Source organism: Chiloscyllium punctatum, chromosome 49, assembly GCF_047496795.1.
Source record: "Chiloscyllium punctatum isolate Juve2018m chromosome 49, sChiPun1.3, whole genome shotgun sequence".
NCBI lineage: Eukaryota > Metazoa > Chordata > Chondrichthyes > Orectolobiformes > Hemiscylliidae > Chiloscyllium > Chiloscyllium punctatum.
The window spans coordinates 59341722-59364106 of NC_092787.1; the positions used below are offsets into that span (position 1 = coordinate 59341722).

General features: G+C 42.2%; 1 protein-coding gene across 15 annotated transcripts in view; it reads right to left on the reverse strand.

The window, feature by feature from the left end:
- Positions 1 to 22385, reverse strand: part of akna (AT-hook transcription factor) — a 214557-nt gene that overhangs the window by 103254 nt on the left and 88918 nt on the right. For all 15 annotated transcript variants that reach the window (XM_072565557.1, XM_072565558.1, XM_072565566.1 and 12 more), the window contains 2 exons: positions 6388 to 7661; positions 4077 to 4151 (listed from right to left, as the gene is read on the reverse strand). In XM_072565557.1, coding sequence (XP_072421658.1) covers positions 4077 to 4151; positions 6388 to 7661 — 1349 coding nt within the window. The remainder of the gene's footprint in view (positions 1 to 4076; positions 4152 to 6387; positions 7662 to 22385) is intronic.

Consider the following 22385-nt stretch of genomic DNA (forward strand, 5'->3'; position numbering starts at 1 on the left):
AGGCTTGTAATTCTTTAAACAGGTCTGAGAATACAGTCGAGAAGGCATCAACGTCAATGGTTAAATATTACATGAGAAAGGGCCTGGGCAAAATCTCTTTCTGACTGTGGTGAAAATGGCAAACACCGGAGAGATTAGGGTTGTTTTCCTTCAAACAGGGAAGGCTGAGGGGGTGACATGGCTAAGGTAAACAAAATTGTGAGCGGGAGGGATAGAGGAGACAGGAACAACCTGACTCACTTGGCAGTGAGTTCAAAGAACAGAGGTCATCGATTCAAGGTAATTGGGAAAAGGATTAGAGTGGACATGAAGAAAATTTGTTTTAACACAGAGGGTGGTGGGTGCTTGGAATTTGCTGCTTGAGCCAGTGGTTGAGGCAGAGGCCATAAACTCTTAAAACAAAACCTGGTTCTGCACTTTGAGTGTTGTAAATTATAGCGCTATGGGCTCTGTGCAGGAAGATGGGATTAGAAAGGGTATCTCAATGTCTTTGGATCAGCATGGACAATATGGGCTGAATGATCCCCTCCTGCATTCTATCATTTCTATGGGCTAACATGCCAACCAGGTATAACTCAGATTATGGAACAGTGTAACAAGATAAAGTCATTGTCAATCATGCGAACACTGAAATACCCAGTGTGATAAACAAAGCAGATAAATTGTGTTGCTCATGTCCCCTTGAACAATCATGCATAATCACCTCTTTGGAAACAATAATTTACGACTTTTGTACATTCCCGGCAGGAGTAGAGAGATTCCTCCCCGCCAAAAAAATGCAAAACATGATAAATTCCTCTTGAAAGATTTCTTGCTATCAATCAGTTAACATTCCCAAAGCTTTGACAAATAATCCCTTGTGGAATTTGATCATTACCCAGTCCTGACCCAAATAATGAAACTAGCCCTGAGAAGAGCATATTTATTTGCAAGATGTCCCAGTTTCCAGGTGGAAAACAGGTGTCCATGTGTCGAAAATCTTCCTCATCGAGAGGCTGCTGTGAAATAAAGACCTTATTGACCAAATCCAGCAGAATTACTGTCTATTCCTGTGACGGAAATGTATCCCCAACTACTCCAGAGAGTAGGTGAATGCTTTTACAGCATTGCAGCTTGGAAATTCATTTCAAATTATTATACAGAATGCCACCAAACTCTATATACAGGGGAGTCAAATATATTTATTTCATGCTACATGGAACATATAGCTCAACACGGTATTTGGCCTGGGTATGTCAGCAATTATGGTCAAACAAACTTAGAACGTAGAACAACACAGTGCAGAACAGGTCCTTCAGCCCTCAATGTTTCGCCGACCTGTGAACTATTCTCAGCTCATCCCCCTACACTATCCTACCACCATCCATGTGCTTATTCAAGGATTGTTTAAATCTCTCTGATGTGGCTAAGTTAACTGCATTGGCAGGTAGGGCATTCCACACCCGTACCACTCTCTGAGTAAAGAACCTGCCTCTGATATCTGTCTTAAATCTATCACAACTCAATTTGTAGTTATTCCCCTTCGTACAAGCTGACATCATCATCCTAGGAAAAAGACTTTCACTGTCTACCCTATCTAATCCTCTGACCATCTTGTGTGTCTCCATCAAATCCCCTCTCAGCCTTATTCTTTCCAATGAGAACAGGTTCAAGTCTCTCAGCCGTTCCTCATAAGACCTTCCCTCCAGACCAGGCAACATCCTTTTCCCATTCCTTTCCATGTAAGTTTCTCAGTATATCCTGCTATTCACTTTATCTTATTTATTGGATTTTGATTTAAATTTCTTTGTGCTGTTTGATACAACCACTCCTTCTGTCAGCAGGTTCTGAATTCTTATTGTGTATTTGGTTAGGAAGCTTCTCTTGAATTCTCTATTGGATTTGTTCATCCGTTTGGCTTTAGGTTATAATACACGATCGTCCAAACAAAAAGTTGTGCTTATTGCAAGTGCTGCCACCAAGTGGAGTGAGGAGTGTGCACATTGAGCAGCATGGTCCTGCAATGTGATATCACCTTCCAGCAACACAGCGACACAATTTGCAACGTGTTTTGTCTGGCAGGAACTGAACAAACAAAAATGAAAGGGCTCATTTCAAAGCTGCTATCTGGAATGCTCAACTCCAGCAGCAAACAAACTGGACGCGAGAACAAGTTCTGGGACCAAGAGAAGATGGAAGAGATGGGCGTGAAAAGTCCTGCTTCAGTCAAGTTACTGCAACAAATCCCAGCAGAACCAACTCATTAATAGGATGTGCAAGGCCAGCATTTTTTGTCCATCCCTAATTACCCTAGAACTGAATGGATTGCTTGTCTGTCTCAGAGGGCCAATAGGAGTTATCCACATTGCAATTGGTCTGGAGTCCCATGTAGGCCAGAGCTGGTAATGATGGCACATTTCATTTCTTAAAGGGCATCAAAGCACCAGATGAGTTTTAAAAAAATTTGCAGTTGCTATATAGTTGTCTTGAGGCTAGCTTTCAACTCTGTAGACCTTCATCTGCTGACTACAGAAGACATCACATTGCCAAAAGCTGTTGAGAATGGATCAGATTTAACACTGTACACGAGCTGCTGCTGTTTAGTTTAGTCACCTGCAGGGGCAACATTTTCTTCCTCATGCAGGAAAATCAAAGAGTGTGTAATTTCACTGCAGCCTGTAAGAATGATTTCCTCCAGTAATGTGGTAACACTCATCATATTAGAGCAATAAAGGGAATCTGAGACAATCAAGTGATTTGATCATTTACTGATTCAACTTTGGCTGTTGCTCTGAAAACAAATGACTGTGAAGTATAGGAGAAGCAGTATGTGCATGGACTGGTACCACCAGACCAAACCCACTCAAAATATTCCAAAGATAGTCCAGACTGTAGCATTCCTATTTTAAAAGGTAGTTGTAAGATGTTGCATAACAGATGCAATTTGATTGGTCAAACTATCATTGATGAATAAAAGAATCAATGTGCATGATTTAAAGCAAAACATACTCTATTCACCCACTACAGTTAAAATACAACAAAAGAAAGAAGGAATTGGAATAATCTAACTCTACTGGAAAGCTTAACAGAATAATAGATACAGCAACTATTACTAATTAACTGTTCCAATATAGTAACATCCCATCAACACATGCCTTGGCAAAAAAGGCAAATTCAGAAAACAGATCGTCTCACATGTGACTCCAGCACCAGGAAGAAACCCCCAGCTTTTGAGTGTAACTGAGAGAAAAAAAGCTTCCACTTTTTCCAAGACCCCAACAGCAACTATTGAAAACTAAGACTAAAAATTCTGGTTTTGTGGGAGCTTGACCCCACCCAGTCAGGCTGCTTCCATTGTTCCATCTTTTTAAAAGAACCCAAGGCCGCACAAGCTTTTCGACTGCCCACTATCTCAGCTTTAAAACCTCTCTTTCAAAAAAGGAAAAATGACCTCTTAAAGCCGTAATATTGTCACACACTGAACAGGAAATGCAGAGTGTTCCCATCCACAGCCAACTAATATCACCATCCCATGTCTGTGCACACACCAGCGGCCACTACATTGGCCATTTTGGCAACCAGACATCATTAGCAAAGCTGGTCAAAATTTCTGACTTGCAAGCCATAATTTCTAAATTAAAGTATTTTCTTCACACATTAGCACAGTTATTGTGGATCATTTGGAAGTGGTCTTACATCTGAATCACAATCTGAAATTATGTTTCATTCCAAGACTTAGGCACTAAAATCAAGGCGGACTCACCAATACAGTTATGGGGTAGTGTCACACGATCCTTTTACAGGAGATATTAAGCAGATGATCGATCTGTCTGCTTGGCAATGTGAAATATCCCATGGAATTATTTCAAAGAAAAGCCAGGCAGTTATCATACTTCAATCAACGCCAGAAAAGAACAAAATGTCTGATCATTATCATCACCGTTCGCTGCACACAAATTGGTTGCTGCATTCCCAAAATCACAACAGCAACTACACTTCAAATGTATTCAAGAACTGAAAAGCACCTTGGCGGTCAGGTAAACCATCACATACATTCGAATCTTGCTTTGTTTCATTCAGTATGAGTATCTCCCTACCTTAGCCCCAATCCGTAATCGATCAATTGTATTTTCTGCTTCAGCATACTTGGTTAGGAGCCGGCGATAATCCTCCTGTTAATAAGAAAAGTTCAAGTGATTGGGGCTCATTGAGGCTCTGTGATTGCCTTTCACATCAAGTGCAGAGGTACATACAGGTCATTGGAGACTATAAGCCTTAAATTTCTGTCAATATTTCAGAAAAATTCATGTTGATGCTTTTTGAGCTGATTTCTGGCAAACAAAATAAAATGGGCAGCACTGATAAGATATGGCTAATAACTTCAGCAAGGGCATCATTAAGGAATAACATGAGTATACAACAATTTAAGTCAATGAGGGGCTTATTATTGAAATGAATGGAAAAGTACACAAACTGTCCTTGACTCATTCTGCTGCCTATCAATTTAGCATCTGTTACTAAATATGTAGGCTCACCTGCTAAAATTGCAAATACATTTATACTTTCTGAACAAGTGAAGTATTTGATTCCTAACATAGCAAATATTCATTGATTGGTGAGCAGTACAAAATTATTACTCCTAAGTTGCTCTTCAAGTTTTTCAATTGGAAAATGGTGAATTCATGGAACTTGAAAGAGTTCAGAAAAGATTTACAAGGATGTTGCCAGGGTTGGAGGATTTGAGCTACAGGGAGAGGTTGAATGGGCTGGGGCTGTTTTCCCTGGAGCATTGAAGGCTTAGGGGTGACCTTATAGAGGTTTATAAAACCATGAGGGGCATGGATAGGTTAAATATATAAGGTCTTGTCTCTGGGAGCTAGAGGGCAAAGGTTTAGGGTGAGAGAGAAAAAGTTAAAAGGGACCTAAAGGGCAACTTTTTCATGCAGAGGGTCATGAGTGTGTGAATGAGCTGCCAGAGGAAGTGGTGGAGGCTGGGACAATTGCAGCATTTAAAAGGCATCTGGATGGGTATATGCATAAGGCTTTAGAGGGATATGGGCCAAGTGCTGGCGAATGAGTCTAGATTAGTTTAGGATACCTGGTCAGCATGGATGAATTGGAGTGAAGGGTTTCTTTCTGAATTGCACACCTCTATGAATCTATTTGGAATATTTCCAGGAATTATCTATCTATTGCAGTGCTGTTCTGAGGGAGTGCTGCACTGTAGAGAGTCAGCTGGGAGGGAGCGCTGCATGGTCTAGGGTCAGCACTGAGGGAGCGCTGCACTGTCAAGGGTCATCAGGGAGGGAGTGCTGCACTGTCGAGGGTCAGCACTGAGGGAGTCCTGCACGGTCAAGTGTCAGTACTGAGGAAATGCTGCACTGTCGAGGGTCAGCTCAGAGGGAGTGTTGCACTGTCGAGGGTCAGCTCAGAGGGAGTTTTGCACTGTCGAGGGTCAGTAAGGAGGGAATGTTGCACCGTTGTGGGTCAGTACTGAGGGAGTGTTGCACTGTTGAGGGTCAGTAAGGAGGGAGTGTTGCACTGTCGAGGATCAATAAGGAGGGAGTGCTGCACTATTGAGGGTCAGTAGGGAGGGAGTGCTGCACTGTTGAGGGTCAGCAGGGAGTGCTGCACTGAGGGAATGCTGCAATGAATCACGACCCCGTGTGGCTTCTCAGCTGGATGCAAAAATCTTATAGTTTTGTTGTGAAGAAGAGTGGGGCATTTTTCTCAAATATTTTGGCCAATATTTATTCCTCAACCAGTGACTAACAACAAATTATCTGGTTATTATATTGTTGCAAGATTATCCTACAGTCTAACTGCAGTCTGGGTGACACAGTGGTTCAGTGGTTACCACTGCAGCCTCACAGCACCAGGGACCTGGGTTTGATTCCAGCCTCGGGTGACTGCATGTCTGGAGTTTGCACATTCTCCCTGTGTCTGTGTGGATTTCCTCCGCGTGCTTCGGTTTCCTCCCACAGTCCAAAGATGTGCAGATCAGGTGGATTGGTCATGCTAAATTGCCCATAGTGTTAGGTGCATTAGTCAGAGAGATGGGTCTGGGTGGGTTACTCTTCGGAGGGGGGTGTGGACTTGTTGGGCCGACACTGTAGGGAATCTAATCCAACAGGGCAATATTTCATAAATCTTTCAATATCCATAAAACAACTTGGTTCATCCTGAGGTTGGCAAAGGCGTTATATAAATGCAGGTCTTTCTTTTATCTTTCCCTGACAGGGTGAAAATTAAGCCTCAGGAATCCAGCCACTTAACCACTTCACTCTGATCCACCTCATCAATTAATCAGAACTAGTTTAACTAATGTCCTTCCATGAATTCTCCTACCATTAACCTGACTCACTCTACATAGCTCCAGACTGGATGTTATATGTCTGGTCTCCTTACCTGTAGTTGATAAACCATTTCTGTCGCTTGCTGCGATGACTTGAATTCTCCCAAAACCTTTACCCCTGATGGGGTCGGAGTGATCAGCGAACATTCATTGCTACTTTGCAGCACTTGGCGGACTATCTCTGCTGGAGAGTGGAGGAGAAACTGAGGGTCACTTCTCTTACCCTGCATGTTGACATTCTTACTCCTGGTCTTCTGATAAACTTGCATGTCCTTCGGAAATTTAACTCGTGGCTCCACTTTTGAGAAATCTGGTAGTGGGTAATTAAGTTGACCTCGGCCGTACATTGAAGTTTCTGAAGTGATCTTTCTCGATAACGGTTTGGATGAATTATTTCTTGAAGATCTTAGATTAATGGCTGTCCTGTGTGGAGTCAGTGTTTTTACTTGTCTGTTCGCTTTAGAGTTCTGACCAGTGTTATCCTTTAAAATAAATGGTTTACTGAGGGGATGAGGATGGTTTTCTTGTTTAGCTACTTTGACTTGTTTATGAGATGCAGCTTTGTTGAGCTCAGATTTGCTGCTTTTATCTTTTTGCTTTTCCTTACCAGAACCAAGATTTTGACTGGCTTTTCCCAAACCCTTTCCTTTGTTTGAAAACCTACCCATTGGCTCTTCAACACTGTCTGCACATGAAGATTCCGGAATGGTCTCTGCCTCAAGACCTGGGCTGCTTGCTAAATCTTCAACTGATAGGTGTCCCAGCAACTCCTGATTAAAATGCAATATTGAGTAATTAAATGACGAGTTGTCTTGCCTCTCCTTTCTAACCTCACCATCAGATCCTAATGTTTTGCTATCATGTGACAAATCTAAAACGTCTAAACTATTGGAATAGGTTACTTCAAAGTCCTCGGAATAAAAATCCTGTGCTGATAGACTGGAGTCTTTACCCGGAGTCTTTGAGTAGTTGATGTTTTCATCAGACTGATCAGAAAGTTTATCTGCATGGTCCCGTATACTTGGCACAGAAAAATCATCCCCACGATCCAATATACTTTGTGCTTTGTTATAGACTTCATATCTGTGCCATGGGTCTCTCATTGGGCGGGGATTAGTTTCCTCAATTTGCTCGTCATTTGGCAAGTCAGAGTACTCCTCAAAACTGTCCTCCTCCTTGCTGGTACCTACATCTTTTGGAAGTTGAAAGCTCGCCTGCTCCTTTTCATCTTCAGTCATGTCAAGCTGATTGTCCCCTACAGGATGCCAGTGAGATGTTGAAACCTGACGATTGAGAATCCCATCCTCGTCCTGTGGCTCAGATTCATCTAGCATGTGAAAAAGCAAACAGTTAGTCAAAGTAAACCAAAACATTGATTTGTGGCTCATTTCAACTCTGTGCAAGAACATGCACTATTTAGATTTTTTAAAAATTCATTCATGGGATGAGTGTGTTACTGGCTAGGCAGCATTTATTGCCCATCCCTAACTGCCCAGATGACAGTTATGAGTCAACCACATTGCTGTGGGTCTGGAGATATGTGTAGGTCAGACCAGGTAAGGACGGAAGCTTCCTTCCCTAAAGGACATTAGTGAACCAGATGGGTTTTCCCAACAATCTACGGTGGAATAATGATTTCTTAGACTCTTAATTCCAGATTTTCATTGAATACAAATTGCCCATTTGACAGTATCAGCTCCATCACCTGTTAAATTCCTCAGTGAAAGCAAATATCTGGAGAGGTGTTTGGCTAATAGCGAACTGACATCATGCCTTTTTACAGCATCAACTGAACCATCTTTGTGATTGCCAGCAAAGCTTTTCATTGGTAGTTTTCTAAATTATTCAGAAGTATTGTGCACTGTGTCAAATGAAACAACGTTTAAGTGCTGGATTATATTTTAAAAATGTAGGGCTGGATTTTACAGTTGCAAATTGGGAAGGCCACACCCTCCCACTGACCTGCACTGGGGTAAAAATATGGCAAGTAGACACCAAGATGGCAGCCAAACCTCATCCCATTGGAAGGTAAGTGACTGAAATCAAAAGCCTGATCTTCCTTCACAAGGAAACAATAAACTATTGAGCATCTTAAAAAGCCAAGTGGCTCCAATTATTCAATCCCAATCCATTCTTTTCCACAGATGCTGAGTTACGCTAGCAAAGAACAGCAAAAGGACAGATTAAAAGATCTGCAAACAGGAGTTTGGCTGCATGTAGCTTCAGCATTTGTTGCTAAAAGTGGCAGTGTTTGGCTACTGGTAGATGTTAATGGTTCAGTTTTTAAATTGCTGATACAATAATTCAAAGCAACAGGGAGACTGAAGGCCATCTTCTTATTGATGGCTAGAAGTGACTTCCAATTCATGGCCTAACCCTTCTCTTACTCAACATCTCACCAGAGATGCCCAGTGGGCGCACGGGCTGATCTTTAGCATACCAGCTGGGCAGCTCGATGCTGAAATCACATGGGAACAGAGTGGGGGAAGTTGACTACACGTCCCAAACTGCCCCCTTTACCACAACATCGAGCCCAGAGAAGTCAGTTGCAAATATTGTGAAACTTGCTTCAGCGATACAGCACATTTGAGATTAGAAATGCATTTGCAACTACCTGGACTTCTAATCTTGAGTTGATAAAAAGTGCAAGAGCCCCCTCTCCCAATGGAATTCATGGAAAATGGCACTTTAGGGGTCAAATTTTCAAATAGGCTGTACTTGGATGAATTCTGTGTGCCTACTCTAAGCCTGAGCTATGTTGCTATTGGGTGCCATTTTTAATTGAAAATGGCTGAGTCGGCTCAGGGATAAGTTTCAATTTAAGACGTCAAGCTCAAGTTTCAAATAAGTGGGATCTGCCTGCCTATACCATTGATAAAGGTAGGCGGCAGCCATGTTGTGGACTGCCACTGTTTTGTTGATTAAGACAGGCAGCTTCACAAGGTGGCACGCATGGTGGAGAGTTAGCCCTGGGCAAGAAGAATGGGGCAATGTCCATGTCGACATTTGTTGGACTGAAAAATTAAAGTTAAAAATGAATACAATGTAATTGAACATTAGCTGTGACAAGCCTCACACGTACATACCCCCAATATGTACATTGGGCTGCAATGACATGTAAGCGTTTGAGTCTTGAACCAACAGGCCTCCCGATGAGCTCCTCAATGAGTTGCAAGGACTACAGTTATTTTATTTGGAAATATAAACTAGGAAAAATGGTAGGTTGGACCATTCTGATGCAAAGTATGATCCAGATTTAAAATAAACTTGAAGGAATGTGATACAATGCAGTTATGTGTTGGGTTAACACACAAGCATACTTTTTTGTAAAAGCTGGTTTTGATACCTGCGGGACACATTAGTAGTAGGTATCTTTGTAAGGCAAAGTTATTTTCAAGCAACAGGGGTTGGATTGGTTGTAAGTAGCAGTTTGTTGCTAAACTGAGAGGTGAGAGATCAGCTCCAACTGGCTCAGTCCTAAAAGAGTCTACAATTTCTGTTTAGTTTTGAGTTCATAGCACCGCTTGTGTAGTTGACTTTGCCAGATCGAATGAACTTTCTATCTGTTTCCCTGTATCTGTTTTTAAATATAATCATGCAATGGATAAGGGCATTGCCGGCTAGGCCAACATTTACATAAATAATTTAGCTGTGAATCAACCTCTGAAACCACGGCAATTCATGTATCGATTATTGCAATGTTACAACACCCATTTGCACATGCTATTACGGTTACAAAATCTATTTTAGCAGGCAGAAGGAAAGAATTTAAATCACTCATCTTCCTCATACTGCATCTACACCTTGTTCATCCTTTTGAAAGGGGTCAAGCAAGTTATTTCGCCTGTCTCATCTGACGACATTTTGCAATTCCGTTTTGGTGCAGCTGCACTGTTTTTTAATTTTTACGCACTGCAATACTGCTGAACACAACTGAGCCCTTTAAAAATTAATACAAGTCCAATGGCATTCTTCAATTGTAAGTAATAGACAAATAATGCACAGGGACTGGTTTGTAGTTATTATAAGTTTTTGTTAAAGAACGGGTAGTGAACAGGACCATTAAGGACATTAAGAAAATGGGAATCCAAAACATTGCTCCAGGCCTTCAAGCTTGTTTCTTCCACCAAACATAAATAATTCCATCATGGGTTCCCATCTCATTTATTTGTTTGTTTTTACATAATTGCTGCAATATTTTCCCTGACCTGACAAAGATTGCCTGTACTTATTTACATCTTGGTAGTTTTGATTTTTCATTCTTGACAGTTCTATAATTTTAATTCCTGAAGGATTGAAGACATTAAGTAGCATTGCATTGTCTCTTTGACCTTGTGCCCATAGTTTCAATGCTGATCAGATACTAATCAGCTCTTTTTTGATCTTTTTTTCTTATACTGTTACACAGGTTAATTACTTAGTAAGGAAACATTGTTAAATAACACAACAAAGAGTGCTGTACATAACACTGAAGGATATCGGCCATGCTAAATTACCCATAGTGTTCCGGATGTGTGAGTTAGGTGCATTAGTCAGGGGTAAATGTAGAGTAAAAGGGTAGGGGAATGGGTTTTCGGAAGGTCGGTGTGGACTTGGACCAAATGGCCTGTTTCCACACTGTAGGGATTTTATGATGATGACGATGATATGTGAATGCATTCTCAACTGAAAATAACTTGTTCTCGTGATATTCATGGCATTGGTAATGCTGAGGAACTAACTGCTCCCTATACTTGATAAATCAAATGATCAAGAACAATTTGCCCTCATAACAGAGAAACATTTTGCAATTGCGATATAAAAAAATCTGAGTAGCAGAATCTTAATTCAAAGCAACCAGGACTCAGTTCGCCGAGCAAAAGTTATGTTCTAAGAATTTGAGGCAAATGAAACATATTTGTTCTCCCATTAATTTCAAGAGATTTCTGTTGTTATTGTACTCACTCGAAGGTTTGAAAGTTTCTGAGAGCACATTTTATCCCTAGTTTTGGTTTAACAATTGCTTATTAAATAGTAATGATTCTGAATAGGTCTCTGCAGACTGTAAATTAGCAAAATGTAGTCCTACTTTAAGAAGGATGGGACTATGAAAGTGGAAAACTACAGACCAATAGCTGGGAAATTGTTAGAATCTATAATAGAGAATGTTGGTTGAAGTTACTTATATCATTAATAAAGGAGAATCAGCAGATGCGGTGTAAGGTGGGACGATGACTCAGTGGTCAGCACCAATGCTTCACAGCGTTCGGGACCTGGGTTTTAATCCACCCTCAGGTGATTGTGTGGCGTTTGCACATTCTCCCCATGTCTGCACAGGTTTGCTCCAGGTTCTCTGGTTTCCTCCAACAGTCCAAAGATGTGCATGTTAGGTGGATTGGCCATGCTTAATTGCCCATAGTGTCCTGGGATATGTAAGTTAGGTGGTTTAGACAAGGTAAATTCAGGGTTACAGAGATGGAGTGGGTCTGGGTGGGATTCTCCATAGAGGGTCAGAGTGGACTTGATGGCCTTTTCCACATAGTATGATTTGGATTTTCAGAAATCACATATAGTACATTAAAGGTAACATTTCCAAATTTGCTCATGACACAAATCTAGGTAGGAATGTAAGTTATCAGGAGCACGCAAACAGGCTTCGATGGGATTTGGACAGGCCATGTGAATGGGCAAGAACATGAACATAGTGTGAAATTATCCAGACAGGTAAAAAAAACAAGATAGTCAGACAGATTAGGAAGTTTTGATGAATAAAGGGACCTGTGTGTCTTTGATCATGAGTCACAACGCTAGCACATAGGTACAGCAAGCAATTGAGAAGGCAAATAGTAATGGTGGCCTTCATCACAAGGGTTTGAGTATAGGGGAGAAAAGATCTTATTGCACCTTGTTGAGACTATCTGCAGTATTATACACAGTTTTAGTTTCATAATTTAAGGAAGAAAATACTGCTCATTGAGACAGTGCAATAGAGGTTCATCAGGTTAACCTCCAAGATGACAGAATTGTTTTATGAGGAGAGTTTGACGCAAATGGACCTGCAGTCTCAAGAGTTTCAAAGACTCATAGATGATCTTAGTAAAAAATATTAAAACTTAGCACAGCGCAATACAGGCTGTATGTAGATAGAAGGTTTCCCTTGGCTAGTCAGTCTAGAACAAATGAACGTAGCCTCAGAATAAAAGCCAGACCATAGAAGACTGAGGTGAAAAGATATTTCTTCAAACAGATGGGTGTGAATCTTGGGAAAATTTTACTTCAGGGAGAACAGGAAGATAATCATTGAGTACATTCAAGACAAAAATCATAAGATTATACATATGATATTCAGGGATATGGAGATAGGGTTTTCTAGGTGTATTCACACCATAAATTAAATTGCACAGCTCATATACTTCAGTTTGATACTGATCAAATAAAATAGCTTCATTTCTTGTCAGTCAAGCAAATGTTTAATTGAGGTGTGTTAAATTGATAAAAGGAATAAAACAAAATTGCACTTAAATAGCACCTTTAATGTAGTAAAACATTTGAAGCATCTTCACAGGAGTGGTTTCTAACATAAGTTGACACTGAATTAATATAGGCAAATGTCAAAAGCTCGGTTAGAGATAAAAATTTTAAGGAATTCCTTAAAGGATGAAAAAGTGACTGAGCAATGCAGACGATTAGCCAAGGGAATTCTGGGGCATGGTTACCAATGATAGAGCAATTAAGCTAAAAAGGTCTGAGGAGTGCATGTATCTCAGAGATGTGTAGATTGGGAAGAGATTATGAAGATATAGAAAAGTGGAGGACTTTGAAAACAAAGATATCAAATGCATTTTGAGTTATTTGTTGTTGATTGCCTCAGATAGAATTATAGTAAGAATTTTAATCATGCTTTTGGAGCCAAATGGTTATTTGAGTTACTTATTTTTGACAAGGTTTTGGACAAGATGTTTTCTTTGCTTTTTTTTAAATCATCTGTCACTAGGGTCTAATTTAAGCTTAGTAATGACTGGCCCTTTCATGGCATATCCTTCACTTTAACTTTGTTCAAATTTGGAAAACAGACTTTTGTAAGGTCCAGTTCTTCATCCAGATTTACGATCTCGAGCTCCTCCCAAACAAAGTGCCTGGTCTGTTACTAAAAGGTGTTAAGTCAAGCAGAATTACTCCAGAATGTAATCCCTGCTGGCCAGAAACAGCCAATGCTGATCCAATTGTGCCACTTTAGAATCAAATCAGTTCTGTCTTGCCACAACTATTTCTGACATCTGTTTTAACTGATTAACTGTTGACGGAGAATACCTCAAGGGCTCCTCTGCTACTCCATCCAGAACTCAAAAGCAAATTAGACCAGGAATAGAAAAAAAGCTACCTGCATGGCTATATGGATTGTTTAAAACAAAACCACCTATGCTGTATAGACATTAAATAAATGAAAATATAGAAATGTTTGGGCTAAAGTCTTGTTTATTTTAATATCATAAATATATGCACAAACTATGCAGTGACACAGATGCACATCAGTAAATCACTTTAAACTCTCGTAGTTTGCAGGATTAAAATGAAGGCTTCCCTGGGAAACTTTTCTTTAAAAAGCCACATTGCTGTTAGTCATCTGATTAAAAAGGTGCAAGCAAAGCTCTCCCACTGATTTAATGAGTTAGCCGGCATTAGGGTGCTAGGAAACAGTTTTGAAACAACACTTTTGTGTTTGCCGCCAAGTGAAGTCATGAAGTGAAAGTGAATTATGATCTTAAGCGATGAGCCAATAGATGCTGGAGGATAATTAGCATTATTTTTGCCAGTCCAAAAAATTGATCTAATTGATCATCTAGGTGCAGTGGAATATTTGATTATCTCTGTAATTTGGTCTAGTTCAGAAATTCAAATCTCCAGAGTTTATCACATCTCACTATTCTTTGATTTTGATCTCAGCCAAACAATTCCAGAAGAAACAAATCTGCTATAATTCAAAGTTCCACTGAATTACAAGTTGTAATAAAGTCATACAGCACAGAAACAGACCCTTTGGTCAAACCAGTCCACGCAGGCAATGTTCCAAATTTAACTCACCCCACCTGCCTGCTCCCAGCCAATATCCCTCCGAACCTTTCCTATTCATGAACTTATCCAAATAGCTCTTAAGCATTGTAACTATACCTGCATCCATTACTTTCTCTGACAGTTCATTCTACACAAGAAGTTGTAAAGAAGTTGTCTGTGTAAAGAAGTTGTTCCTCATGTCCTTTTTAAATTTTTCTCCCCTCACCTTAAAAATATCTCTCTAGTTTTGAACTCCCTAGTTCTAGGGAAAAGACACTTGTCATTCACCTTATCTATGCCCACCATAATTTTATAAATCTCCATAAGGTCACCCCTCAACCTCATACACTCCAATAAAAAAAGTCTTAGCCTTTCCAGACTATTTTTATAACTGAATCCCTCTATTCCTGGTAACATCTTGGTAATTTTTTTTCTGAATCCTCTGCAGTTTAATAATATCCTTCCTATAGCAGGGTGACCAGAACTGCACAGACTACTCTAGGAGAGGTCACACTAACATCTTGTATAACCTCAACATGACATCCCAACTTCTATATTCAAAGGTCTGAGCAGTGAAGAAACATGTGCTAAAAGTGGGTGGCATGGTGGCACAGTGGTTAGCACTGCTGCCTCACAGCGCTAGAGACCCGGGTTCAATTCCCGCCTCAGGCGACTGTGTGGAGTTTGCACATTCTCCCTGTGTCTGTGTGGGTTTCCTCCGTGTGTTCTGGTTTTCTCCCACAGTCCAAAAATGTGCAGATTAGGTGAATTGGCCATGCTAAATTGCCCGTAGTGTTAAGTAAAGGGGTAAATGTAGGGGAATGGGTCGGTGTGGACTTATTGGGCCGAAGGGCCTGTTTCCACACTAATCTAGTAATCTAATCTAATCGCCCTGTTTACCTATGGTGCACATTTCAAAAAAATCTCTGTTTCATAATATAGAAACCCTAGAATGATGGGGACAGCTGTCCAAGATGGAGGCCTGGAGGAACAAGTGGTAAGCTGGGGTCACCAAGTGTCTGCTCTGACTTTCAGGCATTGTCACCATCTCGTTTCTATCCAGCGAGTGGGAGAATGGGAAACTGTAGATCAATGAAGTGGGATTAGATAATCATCAGTGTCCCTGCTAATTTTATTTCAAATGTGTGGAGTTCTGACGTCCATGAGCAGCAATGACCTTCCACAACTAGAAGTCAAAGGTGTGGATGGCATTGGCCTTGCAGTGGCTGTACAGAGTCATAAAGACATGCAGCACAGAAACTGACCATTCGGTCCAATCCGTACATGCTGACCAGAGCAGTCCTGAAGCAGCGTTCAGGCGAGGTGTCCCAGAGCAGCGTTCAGATAAGCGTATCCTTGAGCAGTATTCGGGCAAGTAGTCCCCAGAGCAGCATTCAGGTAAGTGTGTTCTTGAGCAGCATTTGCAAGTAGTCCCCAGAGCAGTGCGAGAGCAAGTGTGCTGTGCAGCAGCATTTGGGCAAGTGGTCCCCAGAGGAGCTTGAGGGCAAGCATGCCCCAGAGCAGGGTGAGGGGAACGAACCCCGGGGTAGCACGAGGGGAAACGAGTTCCAGAGCAGTACGAGGGGGAAGTGTGTCCTGGAGATCTGTGACAGGAAAAAGGAATCCCTGAGCAGGGCAACTTAGCTTGGTACAGCTGAGTCTCTGGTGGGGCAGACTGGAAGTTTGGAGCACAGTGGGACTGTTTTTGGGCTGGGTGCTGGTGTGGTTGGTCAGACCACTTGTTCACTGAGCTGCTGCAGTATAATGTTGATCTGAAATTCTTTACCAGACTGCAATGTCAATCCTTTAATTATGTTCTAACTATCTTACTTCTAGGTTATTTGTTTAGACACTAAGTAATGCTACTACTTTTCCTTTTATTCCTCTTTAACTTCTAAGATTTGTGCCGAGGTCCTTGTATTTCAGCTGGTGCCATTCGAAGCAGCTATTATCACTGTACTGCTGTACTGAAGTACACATAACAATAAAAGTTATTCTATTCTAAAGAATATTCCATTCCAGATATCCTAAATAATTCTAGTCCCAATTGCCAGCACTTGGCCCATGTCCCTCCAAACCCTTCCTGTTCATGTACCCATCCAGATGTCTTTTAAATGTTGCAATTGTACCAGTCTCCACCACTTCCTCTGGCAGCTCATTTCATTCACGCACCACCCTCTGCGTGAAAAGGTTGCCCCTCAGGTCCTTTTTGTGTCTTACCCCTTAGACCTTAAACCTATGCCCTTCAATTTTGGACAACTAACCCTGGGGAAAGACCTTGCCTATTTACCCTATCCATGCCCCTGATGTTGTTATAAACCTCCATAACATCACCCCTCAGCCTCCGAAGCCCCAGAGGAAATAGCCCTGGCATATTCAACCTCTCCCTATAGCTCAAACCCTCCAACCCTTGCAACATTCTTGTAAATCTTTTCTGAACCCTTCAAGTTTTACAACATGCTTCCAACAGGAGGGAGACCAGATTGCACACAATATTCCAAAAGTGGCCAAATCAATGTTCTGTACAGCCGCAACATGACATCGTAATTTCTATATTCAATGCATTGACCAATAAAGGGAAGCATGCCAAATGCCTGCAACTTAGAGCAAGGTCAGCAACAGTGCTATGCAACTAATCCTCTCGCCATGCACTAGCGAGATTCCTGTCTCACTGTTCAACATTTGGTTGGATCATCAGACATTTTCTTGTTGCTGCAAGAGCCTAATTTCTGAGCCTGATCTCATCCTATGTACCCAATGGAGTCACCAATGTCCACATCATTCTGGTACAGGGAACATTCTGCCTGTTAACACTCTGACCCACATTCAGATCTGGGCTGGAATTCCTAATTCTTACCCTAGATCAAACAAAAACAAATGCCCACTTACCTTTCAAGGGCTTTTCCAGCCAGATACCCAACGCAAGATCCCTCATAACCAAAGCAAATCACCACGCAGAATCAGAATATATCTTGCAGAAATCACACTTCCTTTTTACAGCAATAGCAGACTTTTAATTCTAAGTAAAAGTGTTCAAAAGGGTTGTCAATATTAACTGAACATTTGCTGGGTTAACAATGACCTGAATGACTAGAAAGATCACTGGTTTTAATGTGTTTCTGTTTTTGCTAGTAGAATGTGCGTGTGTCAATATTAAATGCTATTACTCAGCAGTAACTAACTGAATTATCACTCTGAAAGACTGAAGTCCTGATTAAAACAGACAGACTGAATCAGATATGATAATGTCGACTATCACCTAAACTGACTGTCATAGGACTGTGGTGTGTGAATGTCGTATCATTTATTGGACGACATAAAGATGGTGAACAGCCTGAACAAACTGGCCTGAGGTCAAAGTTCATTAACTGTGAAAGATAAGCTTCTTTCCATGGAGACACAAACAAATCTTAAAGAGCAATTAGTCAAACTAGCCAGGGTAGCTGACAGTGGTTTACCTGTGGTCAAACAGACCATTTGCAGGAGACTGGACATATAAAATTGACCACAATTTATCCGTATAAAGAATGTTTCCTTCCGAGCATGATAGTTCGCTCAAAAGGAGTTACCTGATCAGTACTCAGGGGCTGGGACAGAGCAGGCAGATCACCTGGTTTGGTTTGATCCTTACGACAGGGTTCACTTGGGACTGTATGCATTTGTATGGGTGTGATTTTTGCAGGTTTCTTTCATAGTGTACTTTGAGTATATTTCATTGGAAAAACTCGGAAAAGTGGGAATATATATTTACAGAGCCCAATAATATTGTCAGTCTATAGCTGGCAAAGTAAGTGTGTAAGGTAACTAAGGGGATGGGTGTCAGGTAGGTGAGTAGGTGGGGAGGCTGGTCAGCGCCAACTAATTGTCCAAAGGGTAATTGTGTTACCTGTCCATCTGTATGTGTCAGAGCCATGGCATACGGCAGATGATATCTGAAATTCCCAGAGAAATACCACCAGCAAAACTTCACAAAAATCTGTAAGTGAGGTGCTCTTATAGTCTTGCCCTTTCTCAGGACAACATCCACAACATTGAGGCCCTGGGAATGGCCAAGCAGCTGCATTGGGCAGGCTGTAACATCTGCCCACCTCAGAATAAGCTTCAGCACCATCACAGCAAGTAGTTCCCAGAGGGGCGAGAAAGATTCAGGGATAACATCAAAGCCTCCCTGAATTAATGCAACAAACCCACCGACTTGTTGGAAACTCTTGTCCGAACTGGAGAAGAATCAGAAGAAGGTCCCTGCAGAGGCTTCTCGCACATATTCGAGCATTCCACCCACAATTCAAGTCCCCTGCTGCAGTGGGCATCCTTAATCAGCCTGTCTGTACTCATTCTCCCCAGAGTGGGAGACACTCATCCTCGCTTAAGAAACTACCTCAGAAGAACAGCGACGAGATGGGTGAAGGAGTAGTGTGGCAGAAGGGTGAGGTGGTAAAGATGGGTAAGGACATTGGAGGGTGAGCTGGGTCATTTATCGGGCAGAGGGAGATGGTCATATTCCATTGGGGTATGGGTGGGCTCTGGGGGAGGATTCGCCAAAGGTTAGGTGTTCATTGTGGGGCGGGGGGGAATTGGTCAGGTCATGTACCAGAATGGGAGAAGGGTTGCCTGCCAGTTTTGAAGGCTTGGCTTTGGCAGCTGTCTACTTAGGGGAAGGGGGATGTCATGTTTGGTGTTCAGATATGGGCATAGGCATTGAGTTGTGTATTTGAGATAGGGTCAGCTTGAATAAGTTGGATTTTAGAGCTGGGGAGAGGTGATGACCTAGTGGCATTACTGCTAGACTAGGAATCCAGGTAACATTCTTGGAGCATGGTTTCAAATCCTGCCACAGCAGATGGTGGAATTTGAATTCAATAAAAATGGGGAATTAAGGGTTTAATGATGACCATGAAACAATTGCCTATTGTCAGGAAAAACCCATCTGGTTCACTAATTCCTTTTAGGGGAGGAAACTGCCATCCTTACCTGTTCTGGCCAATATGTGACTCCAGACCCATAGCAATGTGATTGACTCTTAACTGCCCTCTGGGCAATTAATGATGGGCAATAAATGTTGGCCTAGCCAGTGATGCCCTCATCTCATGATTCAATAATAAAAAAAATTACCCAGTAATTTCCTAATTAACTATTAAGGCAAGTGAGTCAGAATCTTCCAAAGACTTAGTCTCTGACTATTGGTCGGGACTTTCTTAAAAACGATCGCGATGAGAGGTAGTTGACCATTGGCATTTTAAGTTCCCAGACAGTTACCTTGTATTTCCAAGAGGTCTTGATGCACATTTATGTCCAGTTTCTGACAGATCGGAGATCAGAGCATCTAGGCTCAAGATTCTCTTCATAAAGATAGTGTTTGGCTTGCTTTCCAATTTTTTTTTGTTTTTCATGTCAGTTGTTCAGCAGAATATTACTTTTTTTTGTTCCATTTTGAATTTCTGGTGGTGTTTTATTGGTTTGATGCAAACACTAAGCAACCTAAATGCAGCCAGAAATACAGACAAGCAATGGACTTCAAAAAAAGGTCCGGCCTCCCTCCAAATCTTGCTTATTCACCCTGAGACATCAGGCCACCTTGACAGAATCTGATCATACACATGTTATCCACAAATCAGATTTAACAGTCTAATACACAGGTACTCTACTTAATTAAGTATTTTCTACTGCAAAAGCTTCCCTATAGTCCAAATGCAGAATATTTTGACAATTCTGTATTTTTAATCTCAAAATGAGAACCAATTTCCAACAGCGTAAGACTGAAATTCTGTACCTTCACTGTACCTTATATTCTGTTTCAGGTTTTAAAAATATCAACCGTTGGTCAGGTTTGCACTTACAGTATATTACTATAAATTGGTTCAGAGCTAGTCAGATAATAATTTTAGGTAAAAACAATGACTGCAGATGCTGGAAACCAGATTCTGGATTAGTGGTGCTGGAAAAGCACAGCAGTTCAGGCAGCATCCGAGGAGCAGTAAAATCAACATTTCAGGCAAAAGCCCTTCATCAGGAATACAGGCAGAGTGCCTGAAGCGTGGAGAGATAAGCTAGAGGAGGGTGGGGGTGGGGAGAGAGTAGCATAGAGTACAATAGGTGAGTCGGGGGTGGGGATGAAGGTGATAGGTCAGGGAGGACACAAGTCACGCCCAGTCTCCCCAATGTAGAGGAGACCACATTGGGAGCAACGGATACAATAAATGACATTGGTGGATGTGCAGGTAAAACTTTGATGGATGTGGAAGGCTCCTTTAGGGCCTTGGATGGAGGTGAGGGAGGAAGTGTGGGTGCAGTTTTTGCAATTCCTGCGGTGGCAGGGGAAGGTGCCAGGATAGGAGGGTGGGTTGTAGGGGGGCGTGGACCTGACCAGGTAGTCGCATAGGGAATGGTCTTTGCAGAAGGCGGAAAGGGGTGGGGAGGGAAATATATCCCTGGTGGTGGGGTCCATTTGGAGGTGGCAGAAATGTCGGCGGATGATTTGGTTTATGCGAAGGTTGGTAGGGTCGAAGGTTGAGGTGTTTTGTCCTTGTTACGGTTGGATGGATGGGGTCTGAGGGCGGAGGTACGGGATATGGACGAGATGCGTTAGAGGGCATCGTTAACCACTGGGGAAGGGAAATCGCAATCTCTAAAGAAGGAGGCCATCTGGTGTGTTCTGTGGTGGAACTGGTCCTCCTGGGAGCAGCTATGACGGAAGCAGAGGAATTAAGAATACGGGATGGCATTTTTGCAAGAGGTAGAGTGGGAAGAGTTTAATCCAGGTAGCTGTGGGAGTCGGTGGGTTTGTAAAAAATGTCAGTGTCAAGTCGGTCGTCATTAATGGAGATGGAGAGGTCCAGGATGGGGAGGGAGGTGTCAGAGATGGTCCAGGTAAATTTAAGGTCAGGGTGGAATGTGTTGGTGAAGTTGATGAATTGCTTAACCTTCTTGCGGGAGCATGAGGTGGCGCCAATGCAGTCATCAATGTAGTGGAGGAAGAGGTGGGGAGTGGTGCCGGTGTAATTGCAGGAATTGCAAAAACTGCACCCACACTTCCTCCCTCACCTCCATCCAAGGCCCTAAAGGAGCCTTCCATATCCATCAAAGTTTTACCTGCACATCCGCCAATATCATTTATTGTATCCGTTGCTCCCGATGTGGTCTCCTCTACATTGGGGAGACTGGGTGCCTCCTAGCAAAGCGCTTTAGGGAACATCTCTGGGACACCTGCACCAATCAACCACACCGCCCTGTGGCCCAACATTTCGACTCCCCCTCCCACTCTGCCGAGGACATGGAGGTCCTGGGCCTCCTTCACCGCCGCTCCCTCACCACCAGACGCCTGGAGGAAGAACGCCTCATCTTCCGCCTCGGAACACTTCAACCCCAGGGCATCAATGTGGACTTCAACAGTTTCCTCATTTCCCCTTCCCCCACCTCACCCCAGTTCCAAACTTCCAGCTCAGCACTGTCCCCATGACTTGTCCTACCTGCCTATCTTCCTTTCCACCTATCCACTCCACTCTCGTCCCTGACCTATCACCTTCATCCCCTTACCATTCACCTATTGTACTCTATGCTACTTTCTCCCCACCCCCACCCTCCTCTCATTTATCTCTCCACCCTTCAGGCACACTGCCTGTATTCCTGATGAAAGGCTTTTGCCCGAAACGTTGATTTTACTGCTCCTCGGATGCTGCCTAAACTGCTGTACTTTTCCAGCACCACTAATTCAGAAAGATAATAATTTCAGTAAAACGAGATTATATCAGATAAGAGTTTTAAGTTTTTGATACTGACATGTTCTCCACAATAGTCAGAAGTTACATCTGCATGCAGTCAGTCTGGGAAAGGTGCCTTAGAGACTGGCAGCTTGTTGATGCAACTACTCAGTGTATCAGAGCCAACTCTTGGCCAGCTCTGAAGTATGCAGATGATGAATTTCCATTCAGTATTAGCCAGGAGGACGGTGGCAAGGGGTGAGAGGAGGGGAAAAGAATTAAGCTGTCCTTCCATTCTACACCACAAAATAACTTATTAAAAG